Source organism: Anomaloglossus baeobatrachus, chromosome 9 (assembly GCF_048569485.1).
Source record: "Anomaloglossus baeobatrachus isolate aAnoBae1 chromosome 9, aAnoBae1.hap1, whole genome shotgun sequence".
Taxonomy (NCBI): Eukaryota; Metazoa; Chordata; class Amphibia; order Anura; family Aromobatidae; genus Anomaloglossus; species Anomaloglossus baeobatrachus.
The window spans coordinates 124,797,641-124,821,598 of NC_134361.1; the positions used below are offsets into that span (position 1 = coordinate 124,797,641).

The 23,958-nt window shown below is 48.7% G+C and overlaps 1 protein-coding gene across 5 annotated transcripts in view; it reads left to right on the forward strand.

Annotated features, from left to right (window-relative positions):
* Positions 1–23,958, forward strand: part of LOC142251310 (uncharacterized) — a 136,532-nt gene that overhangs the window by 36,180 nt on the left and 76,394 nt on the right. For all 5 annotated transcript variants that reach the window (XM_075323989.1, XM_075323993.1, XM_075323992.1 and 2 more), the window contains exons 3-5: positions 6,024–6,201; positions 6,286–6,378; positions 14,592–14,852. In XM_075323989.1, coding sequence (XP_075180104.1) covers positions 6,024–6,201; positions 6,286–6,378; positions 14,592–14,852 — 532 coding nt within the window. The remainder of the gene's footprint in view (positions 1–6,023; positions 6,202–6,285; positions 6,379–14,591; positions 14,853–23,958) is intronic.

Here is a 23,958-nt window from a genome sequence, read left to right on the forward strand (position 1 = left end):
GATGGACTCTGGTTGAAATCTGTCTAGGAGGCTATCGGCGTGTCGGTTGCTCCGGCATCCACAGCCGTATTGGCAACCTAACCTTTTCAGCTGTTCTTGCGCAGCTGACCTTGAGCAGGGACATCTGTACCGCAGAGGCGTCCGTAACCCCGCAATGTCTGCACTGCGACTTACCCTGTTAATACTGTCCTAAAAGTACAGTCGAGGTTTCGGTCCTTCCCAAGCTCCGGCAGGTCCCAATTGTCCTCGTGCAAAAGGGCTACAAAACCTCAGACGGGCTCAGATTCCGGCCGGGCTCAATCTCGCCCAAGGAAGGCAGTCGGAGGAACCGCTACCAAGGCGGTCTCCTCAGGACTCTCAGCTCTCTCTCTCTCTCTCCGCATCCGCGGTTGATGGCAGACTCCCCCGCCTTTGGCGACATTTAGCTGCCACAGGTCACAGACCGGTGGGTGACGGACATTGTGCTCACGTGCACAGGACAGTGTTCTGTTCTCGTCCTCCGACTCCATTCTTCAGAACGGCCCCACCTCTCCACCGAGCAGATGCCCTGCTGCAGGCGGTGGACGCTCTAAGAGCAGAAGGAGTGGTGATCCCTGTCCCCCCTCAGGAACGAGGGCGAGGGTTTGTACTCCAATCTTTGTGGCTCCAAAAATGGACGGTTCCTTCCGTCCTGTTCTGGTCCTGAAACTGCTCAACGAGCATGCGAACGCCAGGCGGTTCCGGATGGGATCCCTCCGATCCGTCATTGCCTCAATGTCTCGAGGAGACTTCCTTGCCTCAACAGACATCAAAGATGCCTATCTCCACGTGCCAATTGCTACGGAGCACCAACGTTTTCTACGTTTTGTGATAGGAGACGAACATCTTCAGTTCGTAGCTCTGCCATTCAGTCTGGCGACAGCCCCACGGGTGTTCACCAAGGTCATGGCAGCAGTGGTAGCAGTCTTGCACTCTCAGGGACACCCGGTGATCCCGTACTTGGACGATCTACTCGTCAAAGCACCCTCCCTCGAGGCATGCCAACGCAGCCTGAATGTTACGCTGGAGACTCTCCAGACTTTCGGGTGGATCATCAATTTGGCAAGGTCAAATCTGTCTCCGACTCAATCACTAACGTATCTCGGCATGGAGTTTCATACTCTATCAGCCATAGTGAAGCTTCCGCTGAACCAGCAGCGTTCACTGCAGACAGAGGTGCAGTCTCTCCTTCAAGGCCAGTCGCACCCCTTAAGGCGCCTCATGCACTTCCTAAGGAAGATGGTGGCAGCCATCGAGGCAGTTCTCTTTGCGCAGTTTCATCTGCGCCAACGGCAATGGGACATTCTCCGCCAATGGGATGGGCAGTCAACCTCCCTGGACGGGAAGTCTCCCTTTCCCTGACGGCCGAGGACTCTCTGCAATAGTGGCTTATTCCCACCTCATTGTCATAGCCCCCATCCTGGGCAGTGGTCACGACAGATACGAGTCTGTCAGGGTGGGGAGCAGTTTGTCTCCGCCACATGGCTCAGGGGACGTGGACTCAGCAGGAGTCCACCCTTCAGATCGATGTTCTGGAAATCGGGGCAGGGTATCTTACCCTATTAGCTTTCCAGAAGTGGCTAGAAAGAGAGCAGATCCGAATCCAGTCGGACATCTCCACAGCGGTGGCATACATCAACCACCAAGGAGGGACACGCAGTCAGCAGCCTTCCAGGAAGTCCGGCGAATCCTCATGTGGGTGGAGGACACAGCATCCACCATATCCGCAGTTCACATCCCGGGCGTAGAAAACTGGGAAGCAGACTTCCTCAGTCGCCAGGGCATGGACGCGGGGGAATGGTCCCTTCACCCGGACGTGTTTCAGGAAATCTGTTGCCGCTGGGGGGTGCCGGACGTCGAACTAATGGCGTCTCGGCACACCAACAAGGTCCCGGCATTTATGGCACGATCGCGCGATCACAGAGCTCTGGCGGCAGACGCCTTAGTGCAAGATTGGTCGCAGTTCCGGCTCACATGTGTTTCCACCTCTGGCACTCTTGCCCAGAGTACTGCGCAAAAATCAGATCCGATTGCAGCCGCGTCATACTCGTCGCACCAGACTGGCCGAGGAGATCGTGGTACCCGGATCTGTGGCATCTCACGGTCGGCCGACCGGGGTCACTACCAGACCGACCAGACTTACTGTCTCAAGGGCCGTTTTCTCCATCGGAATTCTGCGGCCCTGAACCTGACTGTGTGGCCTTTGTGTCCTGGATCCTAGCGTCTTCAGGATTATCCCAAGGGGTCGTTGCCACCATGAGACAGGCTAGGAAGCCCACGTCTGCTAAGATCTACCACAGAACGTGGAAGGTTTTCTTAATCTGGTGCTCTACTCAGGGAGTGTCTCCCTGGCCATTTGCATTGCCTACTTTTCTTTCCTTCCTACAATAGGAGTTAGAAAAGGGCTTGTCGCTAGACTCCCTCAAAGGGCAAGTCTCAGCACTATCCGTGTTTTTTCAGAAGCGTCTAGCACGTCTTTCTAAGGTGCGCACGTTCCCGCAGGGGGTTTGTCATATCGTACCCCCGTACAAGCGGCCGTTAGATCCATGGGATCTGAACAGGGTTCTAGTTGCTCTCCAGAAGCCGCCTTTCGAGCCTCTGAAGGAAGTTTCCTTTTCTCGCCTGTCACAGAAGGTGGCGTTTCTCGTTGCGATCACATCGCTTCGGCGAGTGTCTGAGCTGGCAGCTCTGTCATTCAAGGCTCCCTTCCTGGTGTTTCACCAGGACAAGGTAGTGCTGCGCATCATTCCGGAGTTTCTCCCTAAGGTCGTATCCTCGTTTCATCTTAATCAGGATATCTCCTTACCGTCCTTTTGCACTCATCCGGTTCACCGGTATGAGAATGATTTACGTTTGCTAGATCTGGTGAGAGCACTCAGAATCTACATTTCCCGCACGGCGCCCATACGCCGTTCCGATGCCCTTGTCGCTGGTACGCGCAAGAGGTTGCAGGCTTCTAAAGCCACCCTGGCTCGATGGATCAAAGAACCAATTCTGGAAGCCTACCGTTCTGCAGGGCTTCCGGTTCTTTCAGGGCTGAAAGCCCATTCAACCAGAGCCGTGGGTGCGTCCTGGGCGCTACGACACCAGGCTTCGGCTCAACAGGTGTGCCAGGCAGCTACCTGGTCGAGTCTGCACACTTTCACCAAACATTATCAGGTGCATACCTATGCTTCGGCGGATGCCAGCTTAGGTAGAAGAGTCCTGCAGGCGGCAGTGACATCCCCGTAGGGGAGGGCTGTTTTGCAGCTCTAACATGAGGTATCTCTTTACCCACCCAGGGACAGCTTTTGGACGTCCCAATCGTCTGGGTCTCCCAATAGAGCGCTGAAGAAGAAGGGAATTTTGTTACTTACCGTAAATTCCTTTTCTTCTAGCTCTTATTGGGAGACCCAGCACCCGCCCTGTTGTCCTTCGGGATTTCTTGGTTGTTTGCGGGTACACATGTTGTTCATGTTGAACGGTTTTTCAGTTCTCCGACGTTATTCGGAGTTAATTTGTTTAAACCAGTTATTGGCTTCCTCCTTCTTGCTTTGGCACTAAAACTGGAGAACCCGTGATACCACGGGGGGGTATAGCCAGAAGGGGAGGGGCCTTGCACTTTTTAGTGTAGTGCTTTGTGTGGCCTCCGGAGGGCAGTAGCTATACCCCAATCGTCTGGGTCTCCCAATAAGAGCTAGAAGAAAAGGAATTTACGGTAAGTAACAAAATTCCCTTCTTTGCAGACTCCAACAGATTTTCTTCAAGAATGGTCCTGTATTTGGCTCCATACATCTTCCCTGTCCCTGCTGAAGAAAAGCAGGCCCAAACAATACTTCCACCACCATATTTGACAGTGGGGATGGTGTGCTCAGGGTGATGAGCTGTTGCTTTTGCGCCAAACATATTGTTTGGCATTGTGCCCAAATAGTTCGAGTTTGGTTTCATCTGACCAGAGCATCGCCTTCCACATGTTTGTCTCCCAGGTGGCTTGTGGCAAACTTTAGATCTCTGCAGTTCATCTAGGGTGATCATGGGCCTCTTGGCTGCATCTCTGATCAGTCTTCTCCTTGTTTGAGAAGAAAGTTTGGATGGACGGACGGTTCTTGGTAGATTTGCAGTGTTAGGATACTCCTTCCATTTCAGTATAATCACTTGCACAGTGCTCCTTGGGATGTTTAAAGTTTTGGAAATCTTTTTGTAACCAAATCCGGCTTTAAACTTCTCCAACAGTATCACGGACCTGCCTGTTGTGTTCCTTGGTCTTCATGATTCTATCTGCGCTTTAAACAGAACACTGAGACTATCATAGAGCAGGTACATTTATATGGAGACTTGATTACACCCAGGTGGCTTATATTTATCATCATCAGTCATTTAGGACAACATTGGATCATTCAGAGATCCTCAAACTTTTGGAGTGAGTTTGCTTCACTGAAAGTAAAGGGGCCAAATAATATTGCACGCCCCACTTTTCAGTTACGTATTTTTCACTTTATAAGACTCAGTTTTGTTCCCCCAAATTTTGGGGGGAAGTAGAGGGTGCGTCTTATAATCCGAATATACGGATTATATACTGCAGGGCCCAGGGGAGGTAGGGGCAGCTCTGGAGTGGTGGTGGAGGCTGGTGAAGGCTGCAGGAGGCAGCGGCAGATCCCCCTGCTCCCTCTGATATATGCACTGCCGCTGTCCATCACCGTGGTGCTGAAACCGCACCGCAGTGACGGGCTGGGGGAGCGGCGCATATATGTGCCTGTGCCCCCCTTTAATGGCACATGCCCCCCCCCCCCCCGTGTTAGATATGACCCCCATACTGCTGCCCATAGTAAAATAAAAAACTCTTTACTTGCCTCCTCCAGCGTGTCTCCCCGGTCTCACTGCTGCTGCTGTGATCAGGCACGCAGAGATGATGTCACTCTGCTGTGCCGATCACATGACCGGCACTGAGAACCAGGAAGTGCAGGAGCTCAGCAGCACGTAGGGAGACATGAGGGAGGACAGCGCTGGAGAAGGTAAGTAAAGGTTTTTTTTATTTTACTATGGGCAGCAGCATGAGGGCCATATCTAACACAGGGGGACGTGTGCCATCCATAGGGGGCCATATCAAACACAAGGTGACGTGTCATCCATAGGGGGCCATGGGCAGGCAGCACAGGGGGACGTGTGCCATCTATAGGAGACCTGTGCCAGCTGTAGGGGACGTGTGCCGTCAATGAGGGACATGTGGCATCACTGGGGGACGTGTGCCAGGACAAGGGGGCTATATTCAATATAAGGGGGCCATATCGAGATTAAGGGGGCTAATTTTAGGATGGGGGCTATGAGGGACATATACCCTATATGATTTGTTAGACGGACACTGGCATTATAAGACGGACCCTATTTAACATTAAAAAAAATGTTCTCTTTTCCTTCACCAAATTTGGGGGGTGCGTCTTATAATCAGGTGCGTCTTATAAAGCGAAAAATACGGTATTTATTTGTTTTAAAGTTTAATATAAGCAAGAAATTTCGTTCAACTTCACAATTGTGTCCCACTTGTTGATTTTTCACCATAACATTCAAATTTTTATCTTCGTTTTAGGCCTGAAATGTGGGAAGAGGTTGAAAAATTGAAGGGAGCCGAATACTTTCACAAGGCACTGTATGTATCACTATCTCAGCTCCCGTTGGGTTTGGTACAATGAGACATGGTGCATATTAAAATATTCTATCATTATTAGAAAGAGCTGTCAATCAGTTAACCAATCACTGGGTTAAAATGCCCCCCTCCATTTCCTCTTGTTGAGCATATAAAATCATGTAATGGTTGTCGGAATGCCTGCCGCATGCTAAATGTCTTCCTATAGGACTACGTTAATTTGCAGCAGAGTTCCTATTCCATCCCTTTCAACATGAATAAATACTGTCTACAGACAGGCCTGCATGCTAAACATGACAGCTGTTCTGCAAGATCCTAATATATTCTGCACACTTGGCAGTCGGGTTTTTCTTTTTTTTTTTCCTGATTACAGTTCTATTTACAGGTAAAGTTGGCTACAACACATTCACAATTATCATCTGCCCCCCCACCTGTTAGACCACCATCACGATTGGGGGTCCCAAGTAGCACTAGACAGTTATCTTTTGGAGGCCAGAATGCTCTCCTGCATGATGCGCCAAGTGACAAGAGTGTCTCCAGTGTACGCCCACCAACGTCAACAGGTAAGAGTACAGGTTTTCAAAGGAAGGGGATAATAATGTCACTTTGTTTATGGTACAAATGTTACAATAACTTTTCTTTAATAGGCATAGGGACAGGTCTTCCAAGACCAGGAACATCGTCAATATGCCCTTCTCTATCAGTGTCTCAAAAGCTTTCTCCTAAACCTCAAGTCCAAGGTGAGCAAAAACAATTATGGAGAGTCTTGAAGGAGTCAGCCACTTTCTCCTGTTAGTGCAATTTTCTCACACACTGACTAGCACTTCTGTCTGCACAATGGCTGCTGGTGAAGGATCAATAACCAGACCTATCCATCAGCACTAAATGAAAATGGCCATGTTTTGGAACTAAATGACAGATGTAAGGGGAAAAAAACCCCCTCAACTACTCCCGGGAGACAGCAGTAATAAAATGAGATAAAATACTAAACAAAACAGTGATATGGTAACCAGTCCTCTCTAACCAATTCAAACCAGGCCATTTATCCCAACTCCCTGATTAGGTGCTTTTTATTACATTTTTCACTTCCTATATGCAGAGTACACTGCACTTGTTTAGCACTGTGTATACAGTGATTGGGAAGGCAGAGACAGTAATAAACAGTGTCTGCATTCTCTGTGGAGTCCCACTGTGTCTGAAAGCTGGATGTTGCTGCTCTGAGCCACACGATTGGGTGCAACCTCTTTACTATGCAGTGATGTTCTAGAATGTTGCTACAGAGTAGAATGTGGATCGGGCAGCCATTTGTCTATGGATAGACTGGAAATGGATAAATATACAAAACAAAAACCTATGCAAGCTTGGTATCACTATAATAGTGCAGTCCTGTAGAATGACACTCCCAGGTAACTTTTTTACAGCACAATAAATGATGTAAAAGCCATTACCGAATTGCTTTTGTTTTATATTTCAACACACTTGGAATATTTTTTTTTCCCATTTTGCTATTTTCTAGTACATTGGTAAAATGACTGTTCGTTTTGAATTACTTGTTCCGCCCCAACAAAAGCAACTGTGTAATATATGTATAGGTGTGTATAAAATAGATGTTAAATAAAATAATTGCATGCCTGTAACAACAGTTATAGCTCTTGGAAGAAAGGGCTGAAAAACTGAAGTGACAGAAAATTGCCTGGCTAGTGTAGGCAGGTATGGATGCCAGGCCGTGGGGGCTTCGCACTCCTACGCCAGAGAGTCTGTGTGGATGACTTCGTGCTGGGTGTGTGACACTTAGGCCTAAGCCACACGGCATGAAAATCGGTGTGACTGGAGTGCGATTAAAAAATCGCGTTCCACTCGGACCAATATTAGCCTGTGTGTCAGCACAGATGAGCAATTATTTTTTCAGCCCTAATCGGACTGAGAAAACAATCGCAGCACTTTCTCTTGCACCCATTAAGTTTATGGGGAGAGAAAAATCTCACTGCACTCGCAGAACACCGGTGTCCACGAGTGCAGTGTGTGAATGGCAATAGCCAGCTATGGATGAGAGAGGGAGATAAATCTCTTCCTCCCCTCAGCAGCGCCGGCCCGCCCCTCCTCAGTGCTGGCTTGCTCCCCCCGCAGCTAAGGTCCGCTCGCACGGTCGGACCTCAGTCGCAGGGACACTGGGCTCTGCTGTACTGCCAGCGTGAGCCGAGTGTCATGCGAGGGGATCGCAGTAATCCCGGTGTGGCCCAGCCTTACTGTTTCTTCAGGTTGGTATCAATCACCCAGCAGCCGGTCCCCATCATAGCATGCTATGAAGAAAAAGACATGGATCGCACATCCCACAAAAATACAATGATCTAAAACCGCTAGGCAAAAAATTGCTGCAAGGCAAAGCCCCCAAGGCTCCAGGTCTCAGTGCCCCACTGACACGACACCACCACAACAGTGGCCACTACACAGTACCACAGCAGTGGTAAATAGAACCTCATGTTCTATTTAATTTTTTGCCTAGCCGCTTTAGATCATTGTATTTTTGTGGGATGTGCGATCCATGTCTCTTTTTCTTCATAGCATGTTATACAACAGTCTATCCCCCTCTTCTTCTTCTTTTTTTTTTTTTTTTTTTTTTTATTTTTTTTGCTTGGATCTCCACTCTCCCCATTTGGCACAGGTGATTTTAATCAGCAGGAGACTGCAAGAGGGGTCAACCTTTTTTTGCTCCCAGTCCACATATGGGAGCCAGTGGGAGGTGAGTGCGCAGCTCCTCTCACTGAGTGCTGGTACTGTGTAGTGGCCGCTGTTGTGGTGGTGTCGTGTCGCAGCATGAGTGCTGTGAGGCACCAAGTCGCCTGCCCTGCTGGCGCTTTGTCGCTGCAGCAGTGGTTGGTGCACGGTGCCGCACTATAAGGTTTAGGATAGGGACCCACTCAAGAGGTTTGCTGTGAAGTGGCAGTGGGCTTAATACAATCTGATCAGAATGGTAAAAGAACCTCATGTTCTATTTTAATTAATTTTTTGCCTATCTGCTTTAGATCATTGTATTTTTGTGGGATGTGCGATCCATGTCTTTTTCTTCATAGCAGGTCCCCATCATAGACTCAGTAGTAAAACATTTGACACTCTTTTGGCAAACATAACTTGAACAGTTAAAGGGGTTATCCGGCTTATTTGGCTTTTTTTAATTATTTCCCTATTGGGCTACATTGGGGCAGGTAAGTAGATAGTGGTTACTTACCTGCCCTGCTGTCAGCCCCTCTCCCCCGACTCAGACTGGTCATGTGACCGCTCCTGCCGCGATTTTGCTGCTACTGGTAATTTCATGTCAACAGGGGCAGGATCATGTTGACATGCAAATCGGTGAACAGCATGTTGCCGCCCTGCTGCTTAGTGGGCAGGTATAGTACGATGAGTACCTGCCCCCTCCAACACACTCCGTAGTCTCCCTCCCCCGCCTCCTGTGCTCAACTACATGTGCCCTGAATTCCAGCCGATTCAGTGTCAAGTTCAGTAAGGCAAGGAACAAGAAAGTTGCACATTTGCTTTCAGAGACGAGACACTGTCAGCGCTGTGTCCACAGCGCTTTATCATGTTTGGTGCCCAACGCCCTGGGAACTGTCCCCCCCCCCCCCCCCCCCCCCCCCCCCCCCCCCCCCCCCCCCCCCCCCCCCCACTCCTTACCCCGTGCGTGCTGTATCTAATCAGTATGGAGGGGTCTTCCTCGTGCACGCTGTCTCCTCAGTATGGAGAGGACTCCAAACCCCCCTCCCCCCACCCCTCCTTGCCCTTCCCCCGTGCGCGCTGTATCTCATTAGTATGAAAAGCAGGCTTTTCAGAGCGATCAGCTGATTGTTCTCGTCTCTCTGTGTGTGTGTTCGTCTGTGTGTCCCTCTCTGTGTGTGTGTCCCTCTCTGTGTGTGTGTCCCTCCTCTGTGTGTGTCCCTCCTCTGTGTGTGTCCCTCTCTCTGTGTGTGTCCCTCTCTCTGTGTGTGTCCCTCTCTCTGTGTGTGTCCCTCTCTCTGTGTGTGTCCCTCTCTCTGTGTGTGTCCCTCTCTCTGTGTGTGTCCCTCTCTCTGTGTGTGTCCCTCTCTCTGTGTGTGTCCCTCTCTCTGTGTGTGTCCCTCTCTCTGTGTGTCCCTCTCTCTGTGTGTGTCCCTATCCCAGAGAGCACAGGGGAGGAAGAGAGATGAATGGGAGTGTGGGAGACAGCACGGTGGGAGAGAATGCACTGCACAGTGAGTATGGATCGTCGTGGGACCCCCTTATTGAATTACGCCAGACCATATTTGATTCTTTGTAATAAGTTGGGGAGTGTGTTTTTTTTTTTTCTTCTTTTTTTTTTTTTTTTGTCTGGGTTAGTAATGTCTGGTATCTAATAGACGCCATGACATCACTAATGCCAGGTCTTGATGCCAGGTGACATTACACAGCTGGTATCAACCCCATATATTACCCAGTTTGCCACCGCACAAGGACAATGGGATGAGCCAGGGCGAAGCGCCAATGTGACACCCTGGCCTATCAGGGCGTCACAGGGTATTGTGCAATCTGCCCTTCTGCACAGTATCTACGCCTCCTTTGTTACGGGTCCTGGTCCTTTGGTGTTGCTAACAGCTTAGCCAATCAAACTCCTAGGAACACTTTACACTGTACCCACCAGACACACTATTGGGGGGGCCTGAAGGGAATAGGGCCGCCCATATGGGGGGTTGGTAAGGTGAAAGTGACAGTGGAGCAAAGGAGAAGAGTGAGGTGGACGAGGAGAGGTGACTCTTTGTGAGGGAGAGGTCACCGGCCTGGAGCAGGGCTCCTGTAGTTACTAGGTGGTAGACGTTGGTCTAGGCCTGGTAGGAGCTGGAACCCCGGTCGCAGGGAATTGTCAAGGGGCACGGACTGCCGAGGAGGGCGGCCTTGCGCTATCACCGGGCAGGGGCCAGGGCACGACTGGGTACGTGGACCCTAGGCCGGAAAGTAGCTTCACGTGTTCCGGTAATTTATCCGACAGGGGTGAAGACTTCAAGATTCATCCCCAACCCCCTACAAAATCGGGCTACTAGCGCACCGATGGGATAGGACTTTCCCAATACAGTCCAAAGAAATCCTACATGTGAACCCTGAGAGCAAGCTCACTCAGCAATATGGGTGAGCGGGACCCGGAGAGTTTTATACTCGAGGGTCCAAATAGAGACAAAGGTGCCAAGGAAAGGGCCACAGGCTAACTGCAACACCAAGGGCACGGACCCAAGCGTGCTCCCTGCAAGCTACAGTGGTGCTCAGAATTCTGGTTTACAAGCTGTCTGTTATTCCTGGACTGAGTACACTGAACATCCCTGTTCCTATCCCCAACGGCACCCCAAGCACCAACCATCCAATGGGCCCCGGGACACAAACCCCCTAAACATCTGGCTGCTGCACCATCGTCACCGGGCTCCCCAACAGCAGCGGTGGTCCCTTACATTACCACACAACGTGGGTGGCGTCACGAACTTTGTAACTCCCCTGTACATATCCCCCCTTCTCTTTTAATCCGAGTGTCTGCGTGGACCCCCCGCGGCTCCGGATCCGAGCGGCTCGGCTGCTGACGTGGGGGTGGTACACCAGGATTGGCGCATCTAATGGATGCACCACTTCTGGGGTGGCTGCGGCCTGCTATTTTTAGGCTGGGGAGTGTCCAATAATGGTGGACCTCCCTAGTCTGAGAATATCAACCACAGCTGTCCACTTTACCTTGACTGGTGGTCCCATTTGGGGAGACCCCACGTTTTTTTTTGTTTTTGTTAATTTTTTATTAGTTATTTATTTAATTTAAAACAGCGTGGGGTGCCCTCTGTTTTGGATTACCAGTCAAGGTGAAGCTGCCAGCTGTGGTTTGCAGGCTGCCGCTGTCTGCTTTACCTGAGCTGGCTACAAAAGATAGGGGGGGACCCCACGTCGTTTTTTTAATCATTTTATTTTTTTGCTAAATACAAGGCTAAACACCTTTTGTGTCACATAAAAGGCACTAAAGGGTGCAAGATTACAAAATTTAGGGAAGTGGGACATTATGTCTTTCTCATCTATTACCGATCTATCCCTCTATCTATTTATTCATTCATTCATTCATTCATTCATTCATTCCTCTATTTATCCCTCTAGCTATCCCTCTATTTATTTATTCCATTCATCTATCCATCCATTCATTCATTCATCTCTATATCCCTCTAGCTATATCTATCCATCTATTTATCTAGCCATTTTTTTGCAGTACGCAATGAAATGGAAATGAAAGCGACCTCACGGACCTGCATCATGCTACCGTAGTAGTGATATGGGCATGCTGCGATATTTGACAGCATGACCAAAATGTCATGTAGCCCAAGGAAAAAATAGTGGTCAAGGTTTTTCACAAAAATCTGCAGTAACTATATTTTATTGCAGATTATTATTATTATTTATTATTATTATCGCACTATTACAATGCGCTTCACAGTGCAGATAAGTGATCCTCACATCACATGCAGCACTGAGTTGTCAACAGTCAGAATGAATGGTCATGTGACCACTTGTATGCAATATGCACATTCCACATTCTGAGCCCAATGTGTCAATTCATATAGTGACAGAGGGATAAGCCTGGACAAGGTGTGTGTGTGTGTGTGTGTGTGTGTGTGTGTGTGTGTGTGTGTGTGTATATAATGCGCACATAAGCAAGGATGGTTGACCTTAGGGAGTTAGTATAGCAAGGATTTAAAATATAACTTTTAATAAATATAATGATAAAATAATGATAAATCAAAGTGCAAAGTGAAGTATAATAAAAGGAAGGATCTCACCCAGTTCTTCTCCTGAGAGATCCACACCACTGTACAATCCAAGGCGGGCGGGCACCAGACCAGTGACGTAACGCAAGGGATAAACGATACAATTACATTACCCCTGTCGTGCCCCTGCGATAGCTTCCGCCCTTACAAGGGCAGCACCCAAGTCAGGATAACTACCCCAATAAATACACAATACCCCTCCCAACGCGTTTCCCTCTCCTCTTTTATTAAAAGTTATATTTTAAATCCTTGCTATACTAATATCATATTCAGGATTTAGGCTACATCTCCCTGCCAGTTGGCAGGTCTGCTTTTCTTATTGACCTTAGGGAGATCAGCATCCAACACTGCGGAGACACCATCACGTGTTTCTCAACGCAGTGATTCTAGAGCAATGCCCCCTGGGAAATATTCAAAACAAAGCCTGCGGAGACGCTATCACATGTTTCTCAACGCTGGCAGGATACTAGCCAGGTCTTTCACGGGGAATGGCAGTCTCCTGTCAAGGAGACCACCTATGCCAAACATGGTATCCATCCACAGCTGTTTCGGGGTATTTGCCCCTCATCAGTGTGGAGTAGGATACCATGGATACCATGTTTGGCATAGGTGGTCTCCTTGACTGGAGACTGCCCTTCCCGTGGTTGTTCCTTCCCGGTGAAAGACCTGGCTAGTTTCCTGCCAGCGCTGAGAAACATGTGATGGTGTCTCCGCAGGCTTTCTTGGGGGGTGTGTGTGTGATAATGATATATACATTATGTACGTGTGTATATTATATAATATGATATATATTATATACATTATGTACGTGTGTGTATTATATAATGATATATAATTTTATAGTATGTATGTGTATGTGTAGCATGCATGTATATACATACATACGCCATGTATGTATCTCCTATAGACTCCCATTAGATGCTATATAGTCTTCCTTACACAGTATTCATTTATCTATAAGGGGTGAGGAACATGTAACACCTCTGTGTCACCATTGTAGATATGAGGTGATTGCTCTGTCACAGATGAGAGAAGCTGGATCTCTGCTGTTATTTCCAATGCTGAGAGGTCAGTGCTGGGCAGAATACTGACAGCCAATGAGTGTGCAGAGGGCGGGCAGGGGGAGGGGCTGGACAGTGAGGTCGGGCGGTGCCAGCTCTGACTGAAGTATGGCAACCAAAAATATAGGAAGTGGTCAGTTTGCTGGAGCTGAAGGTAAACAAAGAGCTGCAGAGAATAAAGTGATAATTCAAGAGGAACAAAAAATAACAATGTAGGGGTTTTATGACAATACAGCACAGATTAGCTTACATTTTTTTTTTTTTTTTGTATGTCGGACAACTTCTTTAATTTTCTTCTCACTGTTATGACAGACATGGCCTCACTCCTACGGTTCTGCTGTATTATTCTTTGGGGTACTCTTTCTTGGCCTATCCCCATTCTTATTATTCCCATTCTTATTCTTGGCCAGGCACGTGTCTCCTTTCCCCTACCGTTCTCACCACTGTCCACTTCTTTGGCCTGACTGCTTTAGTCGCTCCACTCTCTACGCCTGTCGGGGGGGGAGCCATAGGCTCCAGACCTTACAAGGATACGTCAGGGTTCCCTGACCAGCCCCCAGTCCATGCCATGTCTTTAGTCCACGAACCCTTGTGCAGAACGGACCCCTCACCATTCCAGTCTCTCAAACAACCCATGGCCATCTGTCACGCTCCCTCCTAACTCTGAACCCCTGTCATACCAGAAAGTGTTAGATATTGCTTATGCCTACTGAAACCCATACTTTAGCTAATACATTGTTAATACAGTTGCAAAACATTTAACATTACTTAAACGTATCCTTTACATTATCTGGCCTCAACGCTAGGTGACGCCAACTGCTACATCCAGGAACTGCATTTTGCTAGTAGCTGTAGATCTTCTCGCATATACTTTAACATTGAATGAAATTGGCAACCTACTTAGTAGAAAACTCAATACAGGTAAACTGAATTATACAATAGGGGTGGGGGTAAATGCAATCACCTTCTACATTAGGAAGAGGGTTAATGGGTTACTTTACTGTTTGTAATTGTCACATGCCAGGATGATAAATCACTGCAGTTAGTCTTATTCAAAATGCAAATCAGTATTCACACATTTAATTAATCATAATTGTGTTACAGGGTTAGCTATGAAGAAAAGTCAAAGAGAACGCTCTACACTTGGGTCTCGAAGACAAACTGGCTCAAAAGCTGAAAGCACATCTACTGTGAGATCCTCTGCAAAACAGCCGCCTCTTACACAAGGCTCTGCTACAGAAGCTAGTAGTCCAGCTAGTTTTTCCCTGAACCACACAGTACAAACCAAGGCAGATATCCACGAGAAGGAACAACGCTCACGATCTTCAAAAGTTGATATTAAAGATGTCCCTACGATCTCAACTGGTATGTAAAGAGGATTTCAGCCCAAAATGCTAGAAACACATAGTAAAAAAAACACAGGGGCAAGAGCCTGTCAGGTCTGCCATGTTGGAATGTTGTTTACTGGTCAGCAGCCCAACAATTTGGTTTGGGGTGTTTAAATGGGTGTTATACACTACAGTTAAAAAGTTTAGGGTCACTTAGATATTTCCTTATTTTTGAAAGAAAAGCACATTTGTTTTCAATGAGACTGACATTAAATAAACAAATACTCTATACATTATTAATGTGGTAAATGACTATTCTAGCTGCAAACACCTGGTTGTGAATGCAATAGATGCATCTAGATGGGATGTGGAGGAACGCCCCCTCTTGGGTCTGCCCAAGGGTCCCCTCTAAGGTGTGGGAGACCTGGTTGCTATGTGTCTGTGCGTACACACCCTATTCCAGCCCTCTGGATTACCTGGAAGTACTGCCCCAGCGTGGGTGCAGTACTCTGTGGTGCCTGACCAGGTCAGAGGCGCCACATTAGCACAGCTGAAAAGTTTTGCTGATTAGAGAAGCTATAAAACTGACCTTTCTTTGAGCTAGTTGACGATCTGGAGCATTATATACGTTTGTTCTATTAAACTCTTAAAATGGCCAGAAAAGGTACCGTATATACTGGCGTATAAGACGACTTTTTACCCCCTTAAAATAATGGCTACAGTGGGGGGTCGTCTTATACGCCGGATATACGGGGGGTGTGTGTGTGTGTGTGTATATGTATGTGTATATGTATATATATATATATATGTATATATGTGTGTGTATGTGTATATAGTGTGTGTGTGTGTGTGTGTGTGTGTGTATGTATATATATAATTTGTGTGTGTATGTGTATATATATAATTTGTGTGTGTGTGTATGTATATATATAATGTGTGTGTGTGTATGTATATATATAATGTGTGTGTGTGTGTGTGTGTATGTATATATATAATGTGTGTGTGTGTATGTATATATATAATGTGTGTGTGTGTGTGTGTGTGTGTGTATGTATATATATATGTGTGTGTGTGTATGTATATATATATATAAATGTGTGTGTGTGTGTATGTATATATATATATAAATGTGTGTGTGTATATGTACACTGCAGCGTCCAGGGGAGGTGGGGGCAGCAGCTCTGGAGCACAGGGGAACGCTGCGGGCTGCAGCCTTTGATCTCCTGCACCCGCTCATATAATATGCACAGCCGCTGTCCATCTCCAATGGTGCTGAAATCGCACGCAGTGAGGGGCTGGGGCAGCGGTGCATATTATATGAGCCTGCGTCCCAGTGTGATCGCACATGCCCACCCCTGTGTTAGATTTGGCCCCCAGGCTGCTGCTCATTCTAAAATAAAAAAGCTTTACTTACCCCTGCAGCGTTTCTCCCCGTGTCCCTGCTTCCACTGTGATCAGGCAGGCAGAGAGCTCAGCCTGCTGTGCCGATCACATGACCGCACTGAGAACCAGGAAGTGGAAGAACAGAAGCACGGAGCCAGACAGGAGGGAGCTCAGCGCTGGAGGAGATAAGGAAAGAGGGTTTTATTTTACTTTGGGCAGCAGCCTAGGGGCCATATCTGACACAGGGGGACTTGTGCGATCTATAGGGGCCATGGGCAGCACTATGGGGGCGATATCTGACACAGGGGGACTTGTGCGATCTATATAGGGGCCATGGGCAGCACTATGGGGGAGATATCTAACACAGGGGGACTTGTGCGATCTATATAGGGGCCATGGGCAGCACTATGGGGGAGATATCTAACACAGGGGGACTTGTGCGATCTATAGGGACCATGGGCAGCACTATGGGGGAGATATCTAACACAGGGGGACTTGTGCGATCTATAGGGACCAAGGGCAGCACTATGGGGGCGATATATAAACACGGGGACTTGTGCGATCTATATAGGAGCCATTTGCAGCACTATGGGGGCGATATCTAACACAGGGGGACTTGTGCGATCTATAGGGGCCATGGGCAGCAGCATGGGGGCGTTATCTAACACGGGAACGTGTGCAATCCATAGGGGACCATAGGCAGCACAGGGGAACGTGTGCCATCACAAGGGGGCTATATTCAATATAAGGGGGCCATATCCAGATTAAGGGGGCTAATTTTAGGATGGGGGGCTATGAGGGACATATACCCTATATGATTTGTCAGAGGGACACTGGCATTATAAGATGGACCCCATTTAACATTAAAAAAAAAAATTCTCTTTTCCTTCACCAAATTTGGGGGTGCGTCTTATAATCAGGTGCGTCTTATAAAGCGAAAAATACGGTATATATCATACAGCAGGGGTCGGGAACCTATGGCTCTTTTGATGGCCGTATCTGGCTCGCAGACAGGGCTCCTACCTGTCTATGGGCAAATTCCGGGGCCCTGGAGAGCCGGGGGGGCCCACTCGGCCTCGTCAGTTCTCCTGTCCCTTGGCCGGGGCCCACTCGCCTTTATAGTTCTGCTGCCCCCGGCCGAGTTCCGGGGACCGCAGTCCTCGGCAGCAATCTGCGGCGCCGTCACTTTAAGGCGCGCAGACATCCTGTTTTGAATTTCATCTGTGGGCAGAGCTACCGCCTTCTCAGTCCCACAGATGAAGGAGGCGAGCTTCTGTCCGGCGCTGTGTGGGCCCCCTCTCCACCGTGACCTAATCGGGTAAATGCCCTCCCCGCCTCCCCATTATGGGCCCCGGTGAGCTGCTTCTAACCCCCCAGATGTATGCCCTGCCAATCCCCCCCCCCCTGCTGATGCCGCGGGTGCTGTACCCGCCGAGCCGCGGGTGCAGGCCCCACAGAGCAGCAGAGTTGTGTGTGTTTGTCTGTATGTAGCAGAGTTGTGTTTGTCTGTATGTAGCAGAGTTGTGTGTGTTTGTCTGTATGTAGCAGAGTTGTGTGTGTTTGTCTGTATGTAGCAGAGTTGTATGTGTTTGTCTGTATGTAGCAGAGTTGTATGTGTTTGTCTGTATGTAGCAGAGTTGTATGTGTTTGTATGTAGCAGAGTTGTATGTGTTTGTCTGTTTGTAGCAGAGTGTAGTACCATTGTTTCAGTCCAGTTGTGGCTTTATACAGCAGGGAGGAGCATTCCTTGCTGTACTAAGTGAACATTGGAGCGATTGATCTGTCAATGGCCCTTTAAAAACATATTGTACGGCTCTCACGGAATTAAAATTAACATGTTGCAATCAAAGCAGACTTTTTTTCATTTGGGAGCGGGGTAGTCTTATACAGTGAGTATATCCCAAATTCTATATTTTTAGGGCAGAAGTTGGGGGTCGTCTTATACGCCCAGTCGTCTTATACGCCGGCATATACGGTACATTGGAGTCTCTAGGTTGAGAAATCGACGCCTCACAGGTCCTCAACTGGCAGCTTCATTAAATAGTACCCGGAAAATGCCAGTGTCAAGGTCTACAGTACAGAGGTGACTCCGGGACGCTGGCCTTCAATTTAGAGTGGCAAAGAAAAAGCCATATCTGGACTGGCTAATAAAAGGAAAAAATTAATATGGGCAAAAGAACAGACATTGGACAGAGGAAGATTGGGGAAAAAGTGTTCTGGACAGACAAATCTAAAGATTGCTTTACACGCTGCAATATGTCATGCGATCGCATTTGCGATCGCACCCGCTACCATCGTTTGTGCGGCACGGGCAATTTTGCCCTCACCCATGACAGCACCATGTGAGAGGGATCCGCCCAGCGAGGACAGTTAACCATTCTGAATAAAAGGGCGGTACCTCTCCCCTTCGTCAGTTGGTTTCCTGTCCTTGATGGGGGACCCCCGTTCTGAAAACCGGCTGTGAAGAGAAGTCGTCGCCTACATACCCAGCCCCTTCCGGTGTCTGGAAGAACAGAGTGAGTCCTGTAGCACCGTTCTTCGGGGCTGGAAGCGCCGTCCACCTGACCCTGGGGGTCCTGGTGTCCGTGCGGGGGCGTCCGGCAGGAGAAGTTTGTGGGATCCCGGTCCACCGCTCCTTCCTCCCCGCCCTGCGCTCCATGCTGCCTGACTTCCGGGTACGCAGCTGCGCGGCGGTCGTGCTGGGAGATGGAGGCGGGGCCTTGCGTGACGTCACCGGCAAAGATGGCGGCGTCCATGCAACGCTGGGGCCTGCCATTCTGGGCTGCGGGTGCTCCTGTCCAGGCACCGTGGGGAGCGTGGGGCAACGGGGAGGAGCCTCTCCTGGGACCGGAAGGCGGAGGATCACTTTTTTTTAAAAAAAAATAAAAATAAAAAAACATATAAAGACACTTCTGGCTCTGTAGAGTGAGGGTGCCTGTGCTCTGCTATGGATACTGATGAGCAGCAGCACTCTCCGGTACATCGTCAGCAGAGCCGAAAACCTGATGACTGCTCAAGTGACACCGGCCGGATGGGCCGTGGCAGCCATGACAGCAGATCCTTTCGTGACTCTGCAGCTCCTGTGAGACCTGTGGATGTTCCAAAACAGCCTTCAAAACCAGTACCCTTGATTCTTATGGTGGTGAGTGATCTTCGTGAATGTCACATTACTCAGTTACCTTGTGTTTTTTTTTTTTTTGTTTTTGTTTTTTTTTTCCCTGCTTTTGTCTGCCCTTCTTGGGCCCCTAACAAATCGGTGTCCAAAAAGAAGCATAAGGAGTGCCCCCTATGCAGAGAACCCCTCTCTGAGGAGTGGCATAAGAAGTTGTCAGGCGTGCATTCGTCGCACAATTGCGGAGGAATCTTTGGGACTCTCAGCGGACGTCCGTTCGGCTATCTGCTCAAAGTACAAGATTCCATGAAGGCTTTCTTAGAGGAAAAAATCAAAACCAGTTGACTCTGCCCCTTCCTCATCTTCCTCCGGTACGGCCTCGGACTCCTCCTCCTCAGATAGTGATGTAGGAGGCAGACCGTGCTTCTCCATTGATGATATAGGGACCCTAGTCAAATCGGTCAGGGCAACTATGGGGTTGACAGAGGAGAAATCCTCTACATCCCTGGAGGATGTTATGTTTGGAGGACTGGAAGAAAGGAAGAAGCGTACCTTTCCGGTCAACAACAAGATTGAGGCGCTTATTCAAAAAGAGTGGAAGCGTCCAGACAAAGCAGGTTCTCTCCCCTCCTCCTCCTCCAAGCAAAAATATCCCTTTGACGAGGACAAAACGACCGTATGGGATAAGGCGTCTCGAATCTTTGCTGCCGTCGTGAAGTCCTCTCTACGATGGGGCATCCCCTTAGACTCTGGAACATTGAAAGATCCCATGGACAAAAAAGCGGATGTCGTTCTTAAGCACTTGTGGGAAACATCTGCAGGGATCTTGAGGCTGGCTATCGCAAATACCTGCATGGCCCGTTCCCTAATGATCTGGCTCCAACAGATTGAGGATCAGTTGCGGGATAACGCCTCCCGTGAAAAGATCTTATCTAAACTTCCACTTCTCCAGGGGGCAGCAGCCTTTCTGGCGGATTCCTCAGCGGATGTGATCAGACTAGGGACTCGTTCTGCTGGACTGTCCAATCAAGCCAGACGGGCATTGTGGCTGAAGGGCTGTCCGGGAGATCTACAGTCCAAACACAAGTTGTGTATGGTGCCCTGTGACTGTTCCCTGCTTTTTGGGAAACAGTTGGAGGACGCATTGGACAAGGCGTCAGATAGCAAGAAGTCCTTCCCAAGGTTCCACTCTGGTATGTCTCGTTCCTTTCGGAGGCAGAGATTCTCCAAGGGCAGGCCCCCGGATAATCGGCGGTGGGAGCATAGACCCAAGCGGGACTCCGGCTTCATGTTTGGGAGCGCCACAGCCTCCTCGAAGAAATCTGCCCAGTGACGCCAGGCTACTGGTCAGAGGACGCCTTTCTCACTTTCTGGAGCAGTGGGAAAGCATTTCCTCCAACGCCTACGTTCGATCCATTATCAGATACTGTCTCCAGTTCCAATTTCTCCTTCAGCCACCACAGCATTTCGTCATCGCTCCTCTTCGGAGGTCACAGTCGGAACAACAAGCTCTGGAATCGGAGGTCCTGCTGTTGATTGGGAAGGCAGTCCTGTGCGAGGTACCCATTGCGGAAAGGTGAAGGGGGTTCTATTCCACCCTCTCTCCTAGGAAAACCGGACGGTTACTTCCGAACAATAATAAACCTCAGTTGTCTTAACCGTTTTTTACAGTATTTCCCGTTCAAGATGGAGTTTGTTCAGTCTGCAATAAAACTGCTGTTTCTCGACTGTTATATGGTGGTAATAGACTTGAAAGATGCCTATTACCATGTCCCTATACATTCACATTTTCAACGGTTTCTACGAGTGGCTGTTTCCATCAACAACCGAATCAGTCATTTTCAGTTCCGAGCCCTCCCCTTCGGGCTGTCTGTAGCCCCCAGGATTTTTACGAAACTAGTGGCAGAGATGTCGGCTCATTTGCGGATACAGAATGTTCTGCTGGTCCCTTACCTGGACGACTTCCTGGTGATTGGGAACTCCAAGCAGCAATATGCGGCGCATCTCCGATGCCTTCAAACGACTCTGCAAAACCTGGGTTGGATGGTGAATTACGAAAAGTCCCGGTTGGACCCAGTCAGGATTCAATCATTTCTCGGTCTCACTCTCAACTCAGACTACAGAGAACAATGGTGAAAAAAGGGTTTTCATAAGCCGCACCAAATGATCACTGGTTCAAGTAGTCCGATTACTGAATCTTTATTTAGCACAGGTCTACGCGTTTCTGGAGGCTCAGCTCCCTTCCTCAGGACCGTCAGGCATAAGAAAACATCAAATCTATTGCAACAGGAATGAACAACACATATATACATTTGATGACGTCAAAGGACCGCTTCTGTTAGAAAAAACGGGCGGGAAAGGGTGCATTGCAGTATACTCTGACGCAATACTTGTAACATCATAATAAATGTAAAAAACCAAATGCGATTTTCCTGACTTCACTAGATCATAGATGGTCATATATTGAAATTCGTGAAATAAATAAATACAAAACAAATATATGTGGTAATGAGACTCTGAAAGTACATATATAATATGTATATGTATATACAGTATATAATATATACACATACAGTGTCCATCTACAACAGAACCACGTAAGAGCCTGGAACTCGCCTAGAAGTGTCAGCGCTGGAGACGAAATTTCAAGATCAGAAACTGGGAAATAGGAGCATGAAACCACACCGCCAGCAGAGCGTGTGGTACATCAAAGTGAAAAAAACACAATCAGTTCCCCAGTATCGGTATGATAACCGGGAGAAAATATTCCAAAAAAACTCAAATGACATCCCATCGTGAAAGTAAGACAGAATCCACACATCCAGGAGTTGCTCGTAACCTCAAATTTAGTGCAGGAGTTCAAAGAAGTTCAGGAGCGTGGGAAAAAGACAGAACCCGCATGCGCTACTGTCTCCTCCCCATAATCCCATAGAATGTAAGCCCGCAAGGGCAGGGCCCTCTTCCCTCTGTACTAGTCTGTCTACTGTAACTTGTATATGTATTTTGTATGTAACCCCCTTCTCATGTACAGCACCATGGAACTAATGGTGCTCTATAAATAAATAATAATAATAATTAATAATGCGCAAGGGGTCGTCACCCTATCCTGGGCGGTCAGAAGCGCTCTCCTCTGGTGGACGTCCGTGGACAACTTGTCTGTGGGTGTTCCCTGGCTCCCTCGGGACCGGAGGGTGGTCACTACCGATGTCAGCCAGTCCGGCTGGGGAGCTCACCTTCACGAGCACATTTCTCAGGGATGGTGGTCACCACTGGAAGCGGCACAACCCTCGAATCTCCGACAACGGTGGGCAGTGGCGCGTGCCCTACAAGCCTTTCTTCCTCACCTTCAGGGGCGGCATGTTCTGGTCATGTCAGACAACCAGTCCAGTCTCCTATGTCAACCATCAAGGGGGCACGAGATCCCCATCCCTCATGCAGGTGTCTTACAGACTGTTCCTCTGAGCGGAGCAACATCTTCTCTCCCTCTCCGCTCTCCACATCAAGGGTCGTCTCAATGTCACAGCAGATTACCTCAGCCGCCATCACCTGCGGCAGGGAGAATGGTCCTTGAATCCTCGGGTCTTTCGATAGTGACCTTCTGGGGCATGCCACAGATAGACCTCTTTGCCACCAGACTGAACAGGCAGGTAGGGCAGTTCTGTTCGCCAAGCCCATCGGACCAGCCCTTCGCCGTAGACTGTCTACAGGTTCCATGGACCTTCAGACTGGCTTATGCGTTTCTTCCAATAGTCATGGTGCCGACCGTTCTGCAAAAAGTCAGGGAGGACTGGGCGAGGGTACTTCTTATCGCCCCCTTCTGGCCCAAAAGGCCGTGGTTTTCTCTTGTGAGGGCGATGTCGGTCACAGATCTCTGGGTTCTGCCGGAGGTTCCAGACCTGTTAGTGCAGGGACCAGTATTCCATGCACAAGCGAAGGGATTCCATTTAACGGCTTGGAATTTGAAAGGTCAGAGGAGCAAGGGTTTTTCCCCTGACCTTATTTCTACATTGTTGAAAAGTCGTAAACCAGTTACCACCAGAATATACGGGAGAGTGTGGCAAAAATTCCTGCACTTCTTCTCTGACCGTCCCCTGGGTCCGGAAGACCCTATTGAGTGCATTTTGGAATTCCTACAAAAGGGGTTTGATCTGGGGTTAGCAGTGAACACTCAAGGTTCAGGTCTCTGCCTTAGGGGTCCTGTACAATTGTAACCTGGCGGCCAACAAGTGGATTAAGTGGTTTATTATGGCTAGTGGTAGGGCTAAGCCAGTGGTCCTACCAAAGGTTCCTCTCTGGGACCTTAACTTATTCTTGGATGCCCTCACAGGACCCCCCCTTTGAGCCCCTGTCAGATCTTTCCCTGAAATTGCTTACTCTAAAAACCATATTGCTAGTCGCGTTAACCTCGGCACGGCGGATCAGTATTTTGCACAACTGATAGGGCCTGTAGCCTTACACTCAGGTCCTTGAGGAGAGTCCTCTTGCGGCTGGACCCGCCGTATCTCCCAAAAGTTGCATCTCATTTTCATCGAACGCAAGAGATAGTCCTACCCTCCTTCTGTAGCCATCCCGCTAGTGAAGAGGAACGTTTATTTCACACCCTAGATGTGCGCAGGGCCCTCCTACACTATATTTCAGTGACACGGGT